The sequence below is a fragment of the Australozyma saopauloensis genome, chromosome 3 (genome assembly GCF_035610405.1).
Source record: "Australozyma saopauloensis chromosome 3, complete sequence".
Classification (NCBI taxonomy): domain Eukaryota; kingdom Fungi; phylum Ascomycota; class Pichiomycetes; order Serinales; family Metschnikowiaceae; genus Australozyma; species Australozyma saopauloensis.
The window spans coordinates 735,001-752,716 of record NC_086133.1 but is presented as its reverse complement, the minus strand read 5'-3'; the positions used below and the strand labels follow the sequence as shown (position 1 = coordinate 752,716).

Genomic DNA, 17,716 nt, shown 5'->3' with positions numbered 1-17,716 from the left:
TATACGCATAAGGATCTCAACAAACCAGAAAATGATTGACGAAAATCAAAACCCTAAAGAGAATTTGAAAAAGCTGTTTCTGTTTCTTTCTTGAAAATTTCAGAAAGTAGCACCACAACCTTAAATTTGGTACCTCCAGATACTTCAGTTAGTGATAGCAAGACATGAATCAACAACACAATAACGTACCCAAAACCAAAGAATACTCACAAACAAAAAATAAACATTCTCAAAATTAACCTTCTCAAAATTCATCATTCTCAAAATTTACCTCCCTCAAAATTAATCACTATCCAAAAACCCAGTACCCAGTACCCAGAGCCAGCGTGCCGGACTCAACTTTCGTCCAGTCCACACCTCAGAAACAACCTGAAAATTCCCCATACTACCCCCACCAAACACACCCCACCACCCCATGTCTTTCTTCGGCTTCGACCCCTCCGGCCCGCCTCCCCAGCAGCGCCACCCCGGGCCCCAAGAATCGTACGATTTCCAGGAAACCTACGAAGGTTTGGGCGAAATCGACGACGGGCTTGATGACGCCATGAACAACGAGACATTCGGCGTCTCTTCCGTCGGAAAGAACTTCGACTTTGCCTCCTCCGTGCCTGCCGCCGCCGCGCCCTCTTCCGTTCAACCGCAGCTTTCGTTTGCTCGCGCTGCGGCCGCCAACGACGACGACTTCATGAAGGATTTGTGGGGCGACAGCACTCCCGAGCCCAAGGCGCCCGCGCAACAGGCGCCTGCCGCGGAGAAGCAGGACGGAAGAAAGATCTTGAGCTTGGAGGAGATCGAGGCGCAATTGACGGCGATCGACAACCCTCTGCAGAGAGGCATGGCTCAGGGTCCAAACATGCAGCAGCAGCAGCAGCAGCAGCAGCAGCAGTTCTACCCGGGCATGCCTCCTCAGTATGGTGGATACATGATGCCGCAGGGCTACATGATGCCCCATCCGCAGTATGGAATGCCTTATCCTGGCCAGTTCATGCCGCCTATGCCTATGGGCCAGCAGATGCCTGGTATGCCCCCCATGCCGGTAGGATCCATGCATCCCAACCAGGGACCCCCTGTGTACGCACAGGCTGGTGCTCCTGGCATGCCCGGCCCTCCAGGTCCACAGTCGAGTTCTGCTGCCAACACCGCTTCGCAAGCACAACTTCAACAGCCTCCACAACAACAGCAGCAACAACAACAACAGCAACAACAGCAACAACAGCAGCAGCAGCAACAGCAGCCACAGCAACAGTTTGCTCCAGGTGCTGATGTTAACATGGTCCAGACGCTGGCTGCCAAACATCCAGCTCAGGACGCTGCTGCCTTCCAAGCCCCTGTCAACCAAAGACCACAGTCTCATGCTGCAGACATGTCTCAGTTCCCGGTCTTGGGCGCTCCACAAGCCCAGCCACAGCAGCTTGGATCCGGGCCTGAGATCTTAAGATCTGCAGACTCTCCCCACTTGGCTCATGGCCGTCACCATCCTGCAATGGAAGACTTGCTGCCTGAGGAACAGCAGAAGTTGGCCAAGCGTCAAGAAAAGGTGTCGCGTATCATGCGCTATTGCGGTGTCATGAACCCCAAGGACAAGGATTTTGTGACCCGTTTCCAGCTCTCGCAAATTGTCACAGACGACCCTTACAACGAGGATTTCTATGCACAAGTCTACAGAGTCATTCACCCCAAATCTGCCTCTGATGGATCTGTGGTTCCCGTTTCGCAACCAAACTCCATCGCCCAAGCTTACTTGGATCAAAGTGGCCACAGATTAGGTGGCCGTTTCAAGCGTGCCGATGTTGCCTTGCACAGAATGCAACAACAAGTTCAAAAGGCTGTCACCGTTGCCAAGGAAAGACAAAAGTTGCCACAAAACGTCCGCGAGGGTGTTTTGGGTAAAGTTTCTGTTGGTTCGGGTAAGAAACCACGTCAACAATTGGTGATTTTGAGTAAAGCTGCTCAAAAGGCCAAAGAAGCTGAGGATTCTGGTGAGGTCGAGATCCCAGTGGACTTCAAGAAGGGTAGATCCGGCTCCATTGCAGCTCCTAGCAAGCCAATTAAAAAGTACACTAAGAAAGACATCATGTCCATTTTGGAGGAGATCATCAGCAACTTGATGACATGCGAAAGTGAATCCAGATTGACCAATGACGTGGACACCACCAAGTTGTGGGAATCTCTCCATGTTTTGGATCAGAAGTCATCATCAGGAGACGACGAACTGTTCGTGAACCCATTCATTCAAGCACTCAACTACTCGAAGGCGTTGAAGATTCTACCCAGATTGTTCAAGTTTTTGACCAGAGACCAAATTCTTACCGTGGTGACCTTGATAATGGCTAACTTGGAGAACTTGAAGGTAGTCAAAGATGGTTCTTACACAACATATGCCGACAAAAAGGTTCCAGAATCCATCACAAAGTTGGTTGATGTGTACACTTTGACATTCTGCAAGGTATTAATGAATGCTGTTCAAGAGTTCAAGTTCACCGAGATTGTCGGCTTACTTCATATTTTGATTCAGCACAACGTCCTTTCTTTTGTGTCCACGACCAAGATCGGATTGTCTGTTGTGACCTCATTGTTGTCAAGAGCAGAGTTGATGACAGGAGAGGGTCATATTTCTGCCACCGACTTGTCTGCCTGGACGAGTTGTTATGATGAATTGTTTACTGCGTTGGAGTCGCGGATTGCCGCTATTTTCTCACCCAACCAAGCGGACACTGAAGATGACTATGTGTGGCAATTCTTGGCCACATTGTCTTTGGGAGGTAAGTTGAGTCACCAGAGAATCATTGTGGACGAGGTGAGAGATGAGATCTTTGGTGTGATGAACCGTGCCAAGGCACTTGATTGCAGCAACCCCGCCAATCTTTACAAGAAGCAGAACATGTTGAACAACTTGAACATGTACTTGGTGGTGATGGGATTGGTTGCGGACGAGAACGAGATCCAGGAGTTGAAAAATTAAACGTTTCTTTATGTGGGGACATAAGAATCACAGCACTGAACAGTATATAAGAGGTTATAGTTAACAATACTGATGCTACACTAAGAGGTTGTCGGTGAGAGTAGAAATGTAGAAATGCAGAAGTTGCAAATAGTAGAAATATGCAAACGCATGGATTTGTGAATGTAAAAGTCACAAAGGCAAATCTTCGTTTGATTGTGCTTTGAAATAGAAGCCCAATTGTAAGAACAACGAAAAAATAAGCAACGGGGAAAATTAGTAATATAAATACATATTGATGTATATATTCAATGAAAGAGAAATAAAAAATACTTCCTTGTACCAACCTTCTCCTTTTTTAAGTTCTGTACTCTGAAACGGTCTGTCTGAAACTGGCTGCAAATTGGCAGATGTGCCTGCAGTACGCACCTACAGTTTCCAGCTAACCAAAAAACACAATCCACCACCACCACACACAATAACGTCTGGCTGCACCGGCCAAAAAATCGAAAACCACCAACAGAGTCAAAAACGACTCCGGCCACCACCGCAATATAAATACCCCCAATCCCCCCGTCGATTCTCCCTCCCAATTACTCATCTCACCTACCTCACAGCTAATAACCACCAGGGTCAGTCCCTGCAAAAGAGCCACTTTTCTTCCTGAAATGCTAGATGAGCTCGTCCCCAGTGGCCGGATCTCCATCATGAAAGACGAAAACCCCGTCTTCACCCACGGCTACGTGCACGGCCATGTCCACCACCACAAAAATCATATGCATATCCATGGACACATCCATAACCATGACCATGTACCCCACGACGCTGCAAAACCGGAGCCGGAATTGGAAGGAGCGGCCGCAACCGCGGAATCGTGCAAACAGTTCCAGAACGAGTTCGATTTGTGTGGAGACATCTTCTGCGAGGAGTTGGACGACTGCTACTTTGACGAGTGCGATGACCCGGCAGTCAACGACAAGATCGGCGAGGCGTCGGGGCTGGTTCTCGACAACTGCTTTTCTGGATTCCACTCGTCGCCGACAGCATCGGGCGTGTATGCTGGGAGAATGCCTGAGACAGAGACAGAGACAGAGACAAAAACCACACAGCCGTTTGCGATGACGCAGGAGGTGGGGCCGCTGCAGAACAGGTTTTCGGGCAGTCTCTGCGAGTCGCAGAGACCGCGGCTCAACATCTTCGAGAACTTGATCAACAACGTGCAGCAGAACGTCGAGCAGTTCACCGCCCAGCCGGCAGACAGACCGGCGTACCCGGAGCCGTTGGTCAAGACGGAGGAGCCAGACCTGGCGCTCCACCTCCACTTCCCGCACCACTGCCACCTGGACAGCGCGGAAAACCGGCTCAAGAGTGAGTTCCATACCCTCCACCAGTCGTGCTTCCATGCTAAGATCCCCGTGACGGGGGCCCAGATCACTAACGAAGACGTCAAGTTTCCGCCCGAGAAGAACGAGCAGTTGGACTTTGATTTCTTTGCGCAGTTCAACAACTTCAACAGAATGATCGGCGCCAGTGGCGGCCTGGACCAGATTCTCCCGTACGCGCTGCCCATGAACTCCTACAACTGTCAATGGGATAGTTGCACTCACTCCGTCGATAATTCCTCGCTTGTAGACCACGTTGTTGGCGCTCACATGAAATCGGAAGAGAGAGTGCTGCCGTACAACAACCAACACTCGAACTTCGAGTGTGAGTGGGACCATTGTAAGTTCATAGATGCCGACTGGAACGTCTTTTTGGAGCATCTCAGATCGCATAGGGTAGAGCCTGATGGATCTACGAATGCTTCCGTCGACACCCACTATGGCTCCGCCAGGACGGAGCATGTTTCTCCGATCCTCACTCCAAGATCAATTGAGGCAGTATCTCATTCTCCACATAGCGCACAAGACGCTACGAAAGATCCTTACGCCTTGAATATCACGAAAATTCATATCTGCCCAAAGCCAAAGCCGAACACCCAAATTGCCGACGATAACTTCACCTGCAAATGGCACATCGGAAAAGACGGTGATGGAAACCCCATCATCTGCAACAAGACTCACAAAGACGGCGGTGCTCTACAGAAGCATCTACAAGATGACCATATAGGGCTGAAGAAGTCACAATACGAGTGTTGCTGGGACGGCTGCGAGCGTCACAACGGAAAGATCTTTGTACAAAGACAAAAGCTACATCGCCATATCCATATTCATACCGGGCACAAACCTTGCAAATGTGACATTTGCAGCCAGCTGTTTGCTGTTCCCGCCATGCTCAAACAACACATGCGTGTGCACTCAGGAGAAAAACCTTACAAATGCGAGGAATGCGGGAAAAGCTTCGCGACCAAGTCTTCTCTCACCATCCACACACGGCTTCATTTGGGGATCAAGCCGCTCAAATGTCCCTGGCCCAATTGTGACCGATACTTCCGAGAGAACTCCAACTTGACGAAGCATTTGAAAAGGCATCACAACTTCACTTGCCCAGTCTGCCTGCAAGTGTTTGACAACCGCGCAGAGTTTACCAAACATAAAAGGACTCATGGTCAGGTCGCTGAAAATGACCATAGCTATACAGTTGTGAACGTCACCCAGTAGTGGTCCTGCTTAAATGAGTTGTTGAAGAGCTGTCGGTTTCTTTTTGGTTGATATATTTCAGAAAATTGTATTATTAGAACTATCCACAGGGTTTGGTTGGAACAAATGTGTTTTCACAGTCGATTGTAGGTATATTCCAGATAGCAATTTAAATCCCCAGGAAACATAATTTACGTAGTAATATAGACAAAACAAAAATTATTTACATTGTCAAGTTCAATTCTAGCAATAGTTTTGATGAAGCGCCGTTTCAAGATTGGGTATCCAAACTCTCATATGCCATATCTACCACAGCAGATAATTTCGAATTCACTCCAAAACAAAATCTCAACAATCTCAATTTATTCCAAGAATTCAATTAAATCATACTTTCCAAAAAAATCCCAAAACCTCATTTATTGATTAGTCCCTGTTCTGGTCCATATCTCCACCCCAGACCTATACACACTCCCCAAATTTTTCACATACACTTTTCACCAACACAACATGAGACAAACCGCCAGACTTCTAAAAGGGCTCAGCATCGCGATGCCCAAGGCCGAGATCCCGGCCTACGTCCCGCTCTCGTTGACTTCGGTCTCCGCTTCCCAGCTCCCCAACAACACATTTGAGACACAACAACTATACTCCATCAGAAAGACCAAATTCGGCCACTGGCCCGTGTACAAGAAGATCCAGAACACGAAAATCACCACGGAGGTCAAGCGTGTCGAGGGTAACGTCAAGTTGTTCGCCGAGGAGTTGTGCAAGATGGTTAACAGGGGCAATGTTCTTGCAAGGAACGTGAAGGTGAATGAGCTCACGGGAGAGGTCAACATTAAGGGAGACCACGTGGACGAGATCAAGGGGATCTTTGACAAGCACTTGTGATTTGGTAGTGGTTGTTGGTCATGTAGTTTGATATGGAAGGGATACAATGGAAGCTAGGACTGACCAACGGTTGCAATTGTTACTTGTAACTTGTAATTTGTGCCTGGAACCAAGAAGAAATAGATTAAAAATTCGTGTAAATAATGCAATAACGTAATCGCCGCAAGCAAGCGTGTAGTCTTTTATGCCAACGTCGAGCTGTTTTCTGAACTAGGGGTGGTGCCTGGCTCACTCGTTCCAAAGGCTGCCTGTCTGATCTGGACAATCCAGGGATCGTTGAGAAGTTCGGCGGCGCCGGGTCTCTTGCGTGGGTCGTGCTCCAAACATCTGGAGAGGAACGCTCTTCCTGCTTCACTGAGCTGATCCGCCGAGGGCAACTGCGGCTTATGCCCGGCAGCGATATGGTACATGATAGCCCATTCATTGTCCAAGTTGGCCCATGGCCGTCTTCCAGTGGCCATTTCAAGAACACAGCATCCAAGTGACCAGATATCGGTCACACCGTTCCGAGGTGAAGACTGTCCGGTAATAACTTCGGGCGACATATACATTGGAGTACCGGTCATGGAATTGAGATTCTCTGGATTACCTCCTCTTCTTGAAGACGAAGATGAACTGGTTGCTGGATTCCGTGTCTTGCCAGTAGCTGCAATGACCTTTGCAGCACCGAAATCAACAAACTTGATCACACCATTGTGATCGAGAAGAATATTCTCAGGCTTGATATCTCTGTGAACAACATCAGACTGGTGGAGATAGGCTAGACCTTCAAGCATTTGAAGGGTGTACACCTGTATGACCATTTCATCCTCGATTCTGCCATGCGCGAGAAGGCCTGAAAGCGAACCACCTTCACAGAACTCCATGAAGATGTACACCTTGTCACGATGAACCTCCACTCCGAAGTATTGGACCACATTCGGATGGTTCAACATCTCAAGCACGGTCATCTCCTCCTTGATAGACGGAATGAGCTTGAGCGACTGGCTATCGTGGAAAACAATCTCCTTGACTGCCATGACACCACCAGTATCCAAATTAACTGCAGCGTAGACTTGCCCAAACGAACCACCGCCAATAAACCGACCCTTTTGCCATCTGATAGAAAGACTCGAGAACGAGGATGCGAGGAGGGTCACATAGTGGTACTCCAGATCCAGAACATCCAAAACACGGCCAATGGAATTAAGTTGTTCCTGAACATCAGTTCTGTATCTTTCGATTTCTTCAATTTGACCCATGACCTCGTTCTGATACGATTTCAACACCTGTTCGTCATCCACAGTATTTTCAATTCCTTGTCTCAGCGAGGTCCACTTCAACAAACGTCTTTTCTCAGCCTCACTAGACCGAGCACCCATGATATCGAAATGAGAAATCAAAAGAGACATACAACGAGCCACCTTCAATTTCAACTTATGGAATAGCTCTTCACTCAAGACTAGGACATTAAACCCGCGAGTCATCTCCATAGCAAACTCGAGTGCTAGGACACACCATCTAAAAGTTTTGCGATCTGTTGGAATACAATCGTCGCATATAAAACTGACCCACTCAATTGACAAATGAATCAAGCGCATAATGACAGTGGACTTCCGAGATGCATCTGACCACTTCACAGAACTCTTACCGAAATCTCGAGCATAAATGAAGTAATTGTTCACAAGTTCTTGGTAATTGCCATCACTTATGAGGATCCTGCATTTTTCAATTAAGATGCTGCTTGAATCCAAGACCGCTAAGGCCATTTTAAAGAACATCTTGTTAATTCTACTCAATTCCTGATGAACCTTTGTGAGGGAAGAACGTTGTTCAATAGGATCCACAAGACATCCGAAATCAACTTCAGATACAAAGTCGACGAAACGATCACGTATTATGTGAAGATCGTAGTATGGAAGTTTCGTAATCATGAGCATCTGGCCTTGTTTCAAATCTGTGACAGGGACTTCATCAATATGCAAATTAATCATTGCACCATCCCAAACAATAGCTTTCGGAGGACAAAATGCCAAGACGTAAGAATACTCTGATGAATAATCTTCTTCAGGACTTTCATAAAATTCTTCCGAATAACTGTCTTCTTTGATTGATTGGAGAAGATTGGAAAACTCAGAAAAGCCTCTGTTGAGACCAGTGCCAATGAAACGGCCATTTATAATTTTCAAGATTTCTCCCTCCTTATCACTCAACTCTGGACTAGCAAAGAAATACATTCCTTGCGCTTCAACAGTCCCGGTATAGACAAGAACATGATTAGATTCACGAAGAATTTCTAGGATGCTCTTGGTTCTAGCACCGCTCTTTGCAGTGATTTCGAAAATGACAGAGTTCGTGAACTCTCGCAGTATTTCTCCAGTAAATCTAGCGAGCTTACGACGAAGCTGACCGAAATTGTCTGTAGTGGAAGAGTACCACCTGATAAGGTCTCCAGAGCCATTAACTGGCTTTGGAGGATGATTCATTTGGTTGAATAAATAGCCAAGGAGCTTTTGACAAAGCCTCGACGTTATAGAGGTGATATTTTCGGCTACCAAAATTCCACCACCATCGATATAATGCCCCAAATTCATCAAGAATTTCCATGCATCTTCAAGCTCCTCTGGCTCCTTGTTGGTTCTGAAAGTGTAGGGTGAGCGGCTACTATCAATAAGTTTCTTATTCAAGAGCAGAAGATAGTAGTGCACACATTTCAAAACAACTTTCTCGAACTCCTCGATGTCCTTCTCGAATAAGTCTCGAATATACCAAGTTTTATTTGCATCTGATTTGCAATACTCCATAATCCCGCTATTGAGCTCTAAGGCGATAGTAATGTAAGATTTAAAATCATCGAGCATTTGATCAATCATCATAAGAGTAGGATTTTGGAGTTTCATGGCATACTTCATACGAAGGGTGATGATCTCTTTGATGAGTCGCATGGGAACAAGACATAGATCGATCAAATGGTGAACGTAGTCTGGGAGCTTCAATTGCTCGAAAATGCGACAAAGCCTGATGTAGGTGATTTTTGACTTGACCATCCAGGGTGCGAGTGGTAATGAAATGCGCTTGCGGAAGATCATGTGCACATCTTTCTCTTTGACTATGCGCTCGGCCAAAGACTTATTATCTTCCTCGAAGATCTTCTTCACCTCGTTTACTTCGCTTTTGTTATCTGTCAATTGTACTTCCTCCGCCATTGGAGTTGTGACAGTACCTCCACGAGTGATGTCAAGGTCGTCATTTCCAATCCAGGAGGCGAAGGACTTTGTTTCACGGTCAATAGCGTCTGTGATGGATAGCCAAGCGGTGAGAGCATCAATACGGTCTTGGAAAGCTTCGCTTCTGCAAGATGGTTTATCATGTTTCATTTCTTCCAAGGTGCTCCACAAATCGCAGGCCTTTTCGTAGTCGTCTAGAATCTTCACGATTTGCTCTCGTGGGCTCGGCGCGCCCGACTCGTAGGAGATCAGGTAGTTCATCACCTGATCAATGAGATTGTCCACCAAGTTTCTTCTGTACAAGGTCAATTTTTTCTGGTCGTCTTCTGATCTGTTGAACAACTTGGCTCTGATCCCGAACCAGAGGTTCTCCTTATAGTGCGTATGGGCAAAGCTCTCTTGGCCCTGTGCCGAGTTGGGGGCGTCTATAATTTTAGTCTTTTCGGAGCGCACCACGTCACCGGTCAAGACCGAAAGGAGCATGGCCTGCCACTCCAACCGTTCCAAGACCAAGGGGTCCTCTATCGTGTGTTTGTCGATGGTCTGATTGTTCTTATCTATGCTGAGTCTGACACCGCTACTCTTCATGAGATCGAAGGCCAAGCTGTAGTCGACCTCATTTTTCTCGTCGGCGAAGTCTGTTAGAAGGTCTGAGTTGCCGTACGACGAGAGGTCGTCGTCGCTGTCGTTTTTGAGGTCAAAGTCCTTGATATCTAGAGCGGCACCACTGATGCCCTTGGTGTAGTAGTCGTCTGTGCGCTGGTTTCGTATTCTCTTGAGGTACGCCTTTTCCTGGGCAAGATACAGATTGGAGTTGCCGGCGATCATCTGGCTGAGCGAGCGGGCTCTCAACGACCCCTTCCGCGACTCGGTAAGCGTGCTGCTGGGGCTAGATGTCTTCTTTGCATTTTGACTGGATGCGGCGCTGTTGCTCTTCAAGCTGGGACCGGAGCCGGTGCTTCCTCCGCTGGAAAGCGAGCCATGACTCGAGTAGCTTTTCGTGAGTGGAGGCCGTCGAGACGAATTGATGGAGTGTGTTGCACGCAGAGTGTGGTCTTTGGGGGAGTAGCCTGTCATTGGATAATTGGCCGGACTGTGTGTGTTGGGCTGACTATATATAATATATAGAGTGACTATAGAGTTGACTATATGTGGTATATAGGGTTTACTATAGAGGGTATTACGGGTTTAGATTAGATAGGGTTCTCGAGATACTAGGAAGAATTGCGTGTTTGCGCGTAAAAAAGGGAAAGTAGAGGAGTAGAATGTATGAGGAGACCACGGGGGCAGTGCAAGTATCGAGAATGGCACTGTGTGGGTATGTTTGGTGGAGTATGGGGGAGGTGTCTTGCTGCAATGGGTGGTTGGGGTGGATTAGGCCTGGTGCACGGGTGCGTGTAGTTGGGAAGTGTAGTGGGATTAGGGGATTGTTTGGGGAGTAATTTTGGATGAGTTTATTTTTTTGATTTTGTGCAATGTTTGTTTTGATTTTGGAGTGTGTTGGTTTGAACTTTTGCAGTCAGTTAGAGTATAGAGTGTGATGTCTTTGTAGTGAATGTGCACTAGTGTGGTGAGTATGGCTGGTGTAGTGGATATCGCTGGTATAGGTGATATCTGAGGGATCTACTTGTGAACGGTGTAACTTTAATTTTTCAAAAGAATCTTTTCTTCTAGCCTTTTATAATTTGTCGTGTTTGTTCCGGTTTTTCCAGTGGAAGTGTGCTGGTTCATTGTGCTTGTATTACCTAGAATGTGATGCGATCTAATTACACCCTCACGAAGATAATAGTTCACTTTCTGTTGAAACTTCTTTTAGTCTTTTCTTTTAGTCTTTTCTTTTAGTCTTCATTTTTATTAGTTATGAACATGCTTGCCCAATATCGCAACAGTTGACAGTTTCTTGTGACTATGGTTCGTTCAACTAAACTCTAGTAAGTATCTGTACTTTCTTAAAGACCATACACCTCATACTTATGAAACAGTTCTCATATTTTCTGAAATTGCTACGAGAGGTTCTTTCAAATTGCACTGCCAGAAGTATGCTTGCTCATTATCCCTGCCACCACTATTACACTGATGTGTATTGCGTAGCTGCTTCTCACTGATTTCATTCAAAGAGCGTAGAAATAGTCCCAAACAACAGTTAATTGGTCTTACTATAATTTATGTAGATTCATGTTCATAGGGCGCTCGTAAAATCGGCTCTTCCTCTTTTGATTGGCACTCTTAGTTGGGTATTGTCTAGACTCATCTGAACTGTTGGTCCCATTCAATTCATTTTCAAACAAACCGTCCTCGAATGTTTTCAATTACTCCTCAAAAATACTCACTCTACTATCACATTAATTTTGTTCGCGTATAACTACAATCTGATTCAATTACCAGGAAGTAATAGTGCCCATACATTATCCATGCAACTGCAATATGACGACCTTCAACACCCAAAATCAAAAAATAAACCAATTCCATTAACCTCGAAAACAAAAACTCAAAATAAAAATGCTTCTCTCCTACCTTTTCCAGCCTACGTCTACAGTACAGGCGTACACCATAATTTTTCAGGCTTCTACAACAGCACAGTAACAGCAACACCTAAACCCATATATTCTCACGTACGTAGTACCAAAATGCCATGGTCTCGCTTTTCCATATGAGTACCCAGGGGTCTCGCTGGGCACATTTGGATACCGGCATCGCAACGATCAATCTGATGCTAGATGTCAAGTTGGACGCCATCATAGATCTCCAAAGCGTGCCGTCAAACGCTGCAGTATTTGCGATCGTGGCCAATTTGATAGCCAGCCACTTAGAGAAACCGGATACGAGGGTTGTGCTCATAGAATGCTTGAAGCCGTTCCATTGGCAGTGGCTCCAGTGTCATGCATCGTACCAGGAGTCCTGGCGTCTTGAAAAGCGGTTGGTTCTTTACCGGTTGGACTCCTTTGCTAAGCTTTTCGCTTTTTTCTCGCAATTGCCCATGGAAAACACTCAGTCAGGCGCTACTCTTGTCTTGATCTTGAATTTCCACGAGCTAATGGAATACTACCGGCTCCAGCTCGCAGCCAGTCATGAAGAATTGCTTCTCAAGCATCAAATCGAGAAGAATAACGTGCTTATTGCCAATAAGGACAAGGCAACAGAGGAAGGCTACGACCTGATCGAACTTCAGGAACTTCCTAGAAATTCTGGTCTCCTAAAAATAAGTCCGTATCATCGCTTTAAGGAGCACTTTGACTCGCTCATGCTGCTCATCAATGATTTCACATACAGATACTCGGGTGTTGTGGTGATGCAAGGGTACATGTTGCCAAAGTATAGGCAATACAATAAAACAAAACTCGTGGCCGAGTCTTCTCAAAGAGAAACGCAAACAGCTAGCGAAACGTCAAACATGGCTCCGCCTGAAAAACAGTATTCTCATTCTAGATTAGTGTTTACTCCGGTCACTTTTACGCGCGAGCTGGAATCCGACAACAAAGCAGCTTCTAGAATTCTACTATACAATGACTGGTACTTCAATAGTCCCCATTTCCTCTCTGAAAAACGTCCGAAAGAGGAAAGCGACTACCATTTTGTGTTCGTTGCAAAGATAACTAATTTTCAGGGTCTACAAACTATAAACGAAGCCGTGTTTTTTGATTTTCAGAGAAACCCCTTTCACAAGAGTATCGAGGCACTGCAGGATCCCTGGTTCATAAATCTACTGGCGACGCAAAATGATGAGGGAGATGAACAAGTAGAGGAAGAGAATCTATCAACTTTACTCCAGACCACCACGCAAAACTTGAGCCGCAAAAGAAAACATAGAAGTCTCAGTATGCCTTCATCACCTCCTATCACAGCTTCACAGTTGAATCTACATATAGACTATCATGGTGATATCGATGATGCTGAAGGCCACGATTCTGATCACTCAGACGCTAAAAGTGTCGAAATCAATATAGAGGCATATTCCTTTGATGGACGCCTGGTAATTGAAGAATCGGATGTTGAGCTGATTGGTACAATTTACGGCAATCTAGAGGACATGGACTCTCAGGACTCCGGTTTTGGCTGGTTGTCGCGTCACACTTGAGCGTCTTTTGTATGGTGAGCAAATAACTACGACCCGCTTCAATTCAAGCTGCGTTCTGAGTTCAGCTGGTAGTAGATGCAGTTGTAAGAGATCGGTACGAAATACTTGGAGGCTCCCTGGCATTGGAGTGATATCTTTTGGAACCCGATTGTGAGAGATGTTGAGCTCAATGATTGAATTCGACAAACCAACAATCAGCTCAAGTGAGTTGTTGCTCAAGTTTAAACTCAGTAGAGCCAGAGGCCAATTTCCTTCGAGGAGACCCTGAAGAGAATTATTCGAAAGATCGAGTGATTTCAACAGCTCCGGGAACTCGAAATATGTCCAATTATTGATGGCGTTGTATGAAAGATCTAACGTGATCAAACCCAGTGGCAAACTCAAATCGGAAACGTTTTTGATGTTCCAATTGTGAATTTGCAATGTACGCAACATTGTAAAGCTCGAAAGGTCTAATTTATCGCATGAAGGTGCCGAAGCATAGCCGGTCCCATCTAATTTGAGTCTCAAGATATTTGAGAATAGAGCTGAGTTGGTTCTGATTATGTCGTATACCATCAGTTCAAGGTTTGGATTAGCGTTTACTTCATCCTCAACATAAAAGTGAAACTGTTTAATCAATGGATGCAATGCTGGCGGCAACATTCTCAAAAAACGTTTGAATGCCTCGAGCTCTTCTAGAGTCGTGCTCTCCTCCTTCTGGATCCCAATAATCACACTGATTTCTCTCAAGACATTGAATTCCAGGCTCGAGGATGTAAGAGAATTCCAAAACGCCGGTTCAGTCTCAAAAAAGTCATGATGGCAGAATCTAGAGAGGACTTCTACAGAGTGTACCTGTAATGCCCTAGGCAACAGATGAAGCTCGTTGTGCCATCTGTTGGTGACAATGTTTCGTGATACCAAAACCGACTGGACTAGGCGCTTGAATGACAGTGGAACCAGCGGAACCCGCTCAATTGCATCGAGTAGACACGAAAGCTTATCATGTTCTAGAAATTGAAGTATGTTGATAAGGATGTCGTCAGGAAAGTCGTATAGTCTCATTCTGTGCATAGTGATAGGTCTGAAGTGAGTCGAAAACAAGCAATCAAAACATAACAATAATAAAAGAAGGAGGCACTCACAGAGTCGTCTAATACGAAGAATACAGCGAAAAAAATGACCGTTCCTTGTAGTATTTAAGTGTGGATTGTGGGGTACAAGGGTGCAGGAGATCACTTATCAGTGATGATCTGCTCGGCAGATGTGCAGGCCAACTTTTCAGCCAAATTTCAGCCACAACAAATACATACCGATAAATCTGCACGTCGAAGAATACAAAACGGGAACACATCTAGGGAGCCGTTGCATATTCTATTTTAATTGAGCTTGACATAAATGCTCTGAAAAATCAACTTTCGGTTGCGGCCATATCAAGTGGAAAATACTGTTTCCCGTCCGATCAACGTTAGTCAAGCCACTTAGAGCCACACTGAGTAATGCAGTGGGAGACCATGTGTGAAATTGTGGTGCTGCAATCTTTTTTTGGACCCAGTTCAGTATTTTTTTTTTTTTTAATTGCTACTGACAGTTATTCCTTCAATTCTTTTATTGATTGATCCTAGAGTGTAGATGTTTTTTTTTCCTTTGTTCAAGGTCATATCACAAGCTTCACAAGAAAACAACAGCAATCCTAAATTTTAACTCGTGCAGCTTCGAATAACTTTGACAGAAGATTCAAAATTGATTCATTATGCTTGTTGATCTGTTTGCCCAGGTAAGTTCTAGTTAGAAGACTTGTAGTCGATTCTCTATATACGCGACCATAGCTAGCCTTGTTTGTATCCCGATTTGGCCCGTTAGTCAACTTACGAAATGACGACTAGAAATCTGAAGCAAAGCTTCGATGCTGGCCTTTTTTCGTTACCAAGAGCTTCTCATTCGGTGTGTCCTTTCCAAGTGTCAATGCCGAGAGCATATCTTGATATCCTCAATTCAGTAATCTAGCGAAAATATTCTATGAGGTGCCTATCAGTTTCTGTGCCATCTCTTTATTAGGAGATAAAAAGTGATACACTTGAATGTGTGCGAGTGAAGATTTCGGATCCTATTTGGCTCATTTTATTATTTTTGAGTGGTCTTTAACCACCATGAGCCTAATGAGGCCCTTTGAGTCTATAATTGCACTAAGTGTCGGTGCCCTCGGAATATTCTTTAATGACCAAGCGCTTTCCGTAGTTTGAGCCCTAGTAAACGATATCTATAAATCTTAAAATTCCCCTAAATTGATTTGATTTTCTAATTTCCTCTGTTGCACCCAAGAAGACTTTGCATAACATACAGGTATGAAACAATCGGACGCAGGAATCACTTGAATGGAAACACCTATATGGCAGGAAAACGCTGTCAGTTCCCATACATATCAGGACCATTTCCTTGTAATTTTCACCTGACACAAATCAAGTCCTTTTGAGAATGGTTTCCATCATGGTTTTCTTGGTGTCTTCGATTTTCATTTGCAGTGTGCTATGGTATGCTTCCCGTACTTTCATCCGCAAATTGGACGAACGTTTCATGTTTCTTTCGAGAAAGCCCAGAAAATTTGAGTACAAACGCAACTTGAAAGGTACTCGGTATCTTGTGATGAACGGGTGCTCTGCAGTTGGAAGAGCAGCCTTGCAAAACTTGGCAGACAGAGGCGCCTCTTTGCATTTGATCCATTCTCCTAAGGAAGAGATCATTTACAATGATTTGGCAGTCAACTTAAGGAAGAACGCCAAAAAGTGCACCATTGTACTCGAGAGATGTGATATACTGCTGTGGAAATCTATTGACGAGCTTTCAGAAACCCTCTCTGAATCGGCAATCAAGTTTTCTAGCTTCTTGTATTTCCCAACGGAGGGTGCTTCTATAGACTCAGATTTAGGGGATATGTCCTATTGCTTTCTGAAGTTGAACCTAGCTTTGGACTTGGAGTTTAATAAACCAAGTCCTCGTGTCGTATTTGCTGCAGAGTTTGGTGGTCATCCCTATCGCCGAGATGAAACGTATGACGCGGTCTTCACTGAATTGGAAGATTGGCAAGATCATGAAGCATATCACAGTTGTCCGTTGCCTGCGCCAAAAGTGGCTTTTGCAAATACAGGGTGTATCTGGAATGACTCACGGTTCTCTTTTGCTTATACGCTTCATTGGCTCGGTCACAAGATGAAAGCTCGTATGCCATGTCACCAAGGAGAGAATTCCGTGATACATGCATTACTATCAAAAGAGAAAGAATCAAAGGCGGATGGCGTCTATTTCGTCAATGATAGCGAGTGGTGCACAGCACCTCATTTTGAGAGGGTAGACTCGAAAGGAAAAAAGATTGTTGACTTTCAACTTAGAGTTACACCTGAGCTTGAAGAATATCGTGGAAAACCTAGAGAAGTCTATTTCGAGTATTGCAAAAAGAAATCCCGTGAGAAAAAAATTGCCCGGCGCAAGGAGTTAGGATTGCCGGACTGGTTTGATTATGAAACAGAAGACGCTGATCCGAAAGGTTCAGTCAAAGGAGTTCATCAGCCCGAAGATATTCTGAGTGTCGCTGCTACAAACAGTAGCAAAGACTCGAAACCTAGCCTTGTTGAAATTACTACCATTGACGAGAAAGACTCGAGCAAAAGCGCCCCATCTCAATCACTGGCTGTATCGAGTGGTCAGCTGGAGGCCCTTGCTTCTTCGATCACGAGAATTGAGAAGACTCTTCTTGAAATGAACTTCAAGCCGGAGTTAGAAGTCATCTCTTCGTCAATTACGAGATTAGAGAAAAATCTGGACAAAATCATGATGGTCCTAGATGCCATCTGCTCCCTGATGACGAGAACGGAGACAGATCATGTATCCTTGCCAGATCAAGAGAAGAACTCAGAAGGGGATGGACAAAACATTGTCCTTTCTCAGGAGTTGGCTGATCACTCTGAGACGCCTGAAAATGTTTCTAGTCAAGAAATTGACCAATAGCTTAATTTATAACAGGAGTACCAGCTCTTTCAATATGGAA

The 17,716-nt window shown here is 45.2% G+C and overlaps 4 protein-coding genes across 4 annotated transcripts; 3 read left to right on the top strand and 1 right to left on the bottom strand.

The window, feature by feature from the left end:
- Positions 1–415: 415 nt before the first annotated feature.
- Positions 416–2,962, top strand: PUMCH_002509 (uncharacterized protein; the record flags this gene model as incomplete). The annotated part of the gene is made up of 1 exon (XM_063021518.1): positions 416–2,962. The coding sequence occupies one exon, from the start codon at positions 416–418 to the stop codon at positions 2,960–2,962; it is 2,547 nt and encodes an 848-aa protein (XP_062877588.1).
- A 647-nt stretch (positions 2,963–3,609) lies between these two features.
- PUMCH_002508 (uncharacterized protein) lies at positions 3,610–5,541 on the top strand (the record flags this gene model as incomplete). Its single annotated transcript, XM_063021517.1, has 1 exon — positions 3,610–5,541. The coding sequence occupies one exon, from the start codon at positions 3,610–3,612 to the stop codon at positions 5,539–5,541; it is 1,932 nt and encodes a 643-aa protein (XP_062877587.1).
- Positions 5,542–6,593: 1,052 nt separating this feature from the next.
- Positions 6,594–10,694, bottom strand: PUMCH_002507 (uncharacterized protein; the record flags this gene model as incomplete). Its single annotated transcript, XM_063021516.1, has 1 exon — positions 6,594–10,694. The coding sequence occupies one exon, from the start codon at positions 10,692–10,694 to the stop codon at positions 6,594–6,596; it is 4,101 nt and encodes a 1,366-aa protein (XP_062877586.1).
- Positions 10,695–16,149: 5,455 nt separating this feature from the next.
- Positions 16,150–17,676, top strand: PUMCH_002506 (uncharacterized protein; the record flags this gene model as incomplete). The annotated part of the gene is made up of 1 exon (XM_063021515.1): positions 16,150–17,676. The coding sequence occupies one exon, from the start codon at positions 16,150–16,152 to the stop codon at positions 17,674–17,676; it is 1,527 nt and encodes a 508-aa protein (XP_062877585.1).
- Between the last annotated feature and the right edge of the window lie 40 nt (positions 17,677–17,716).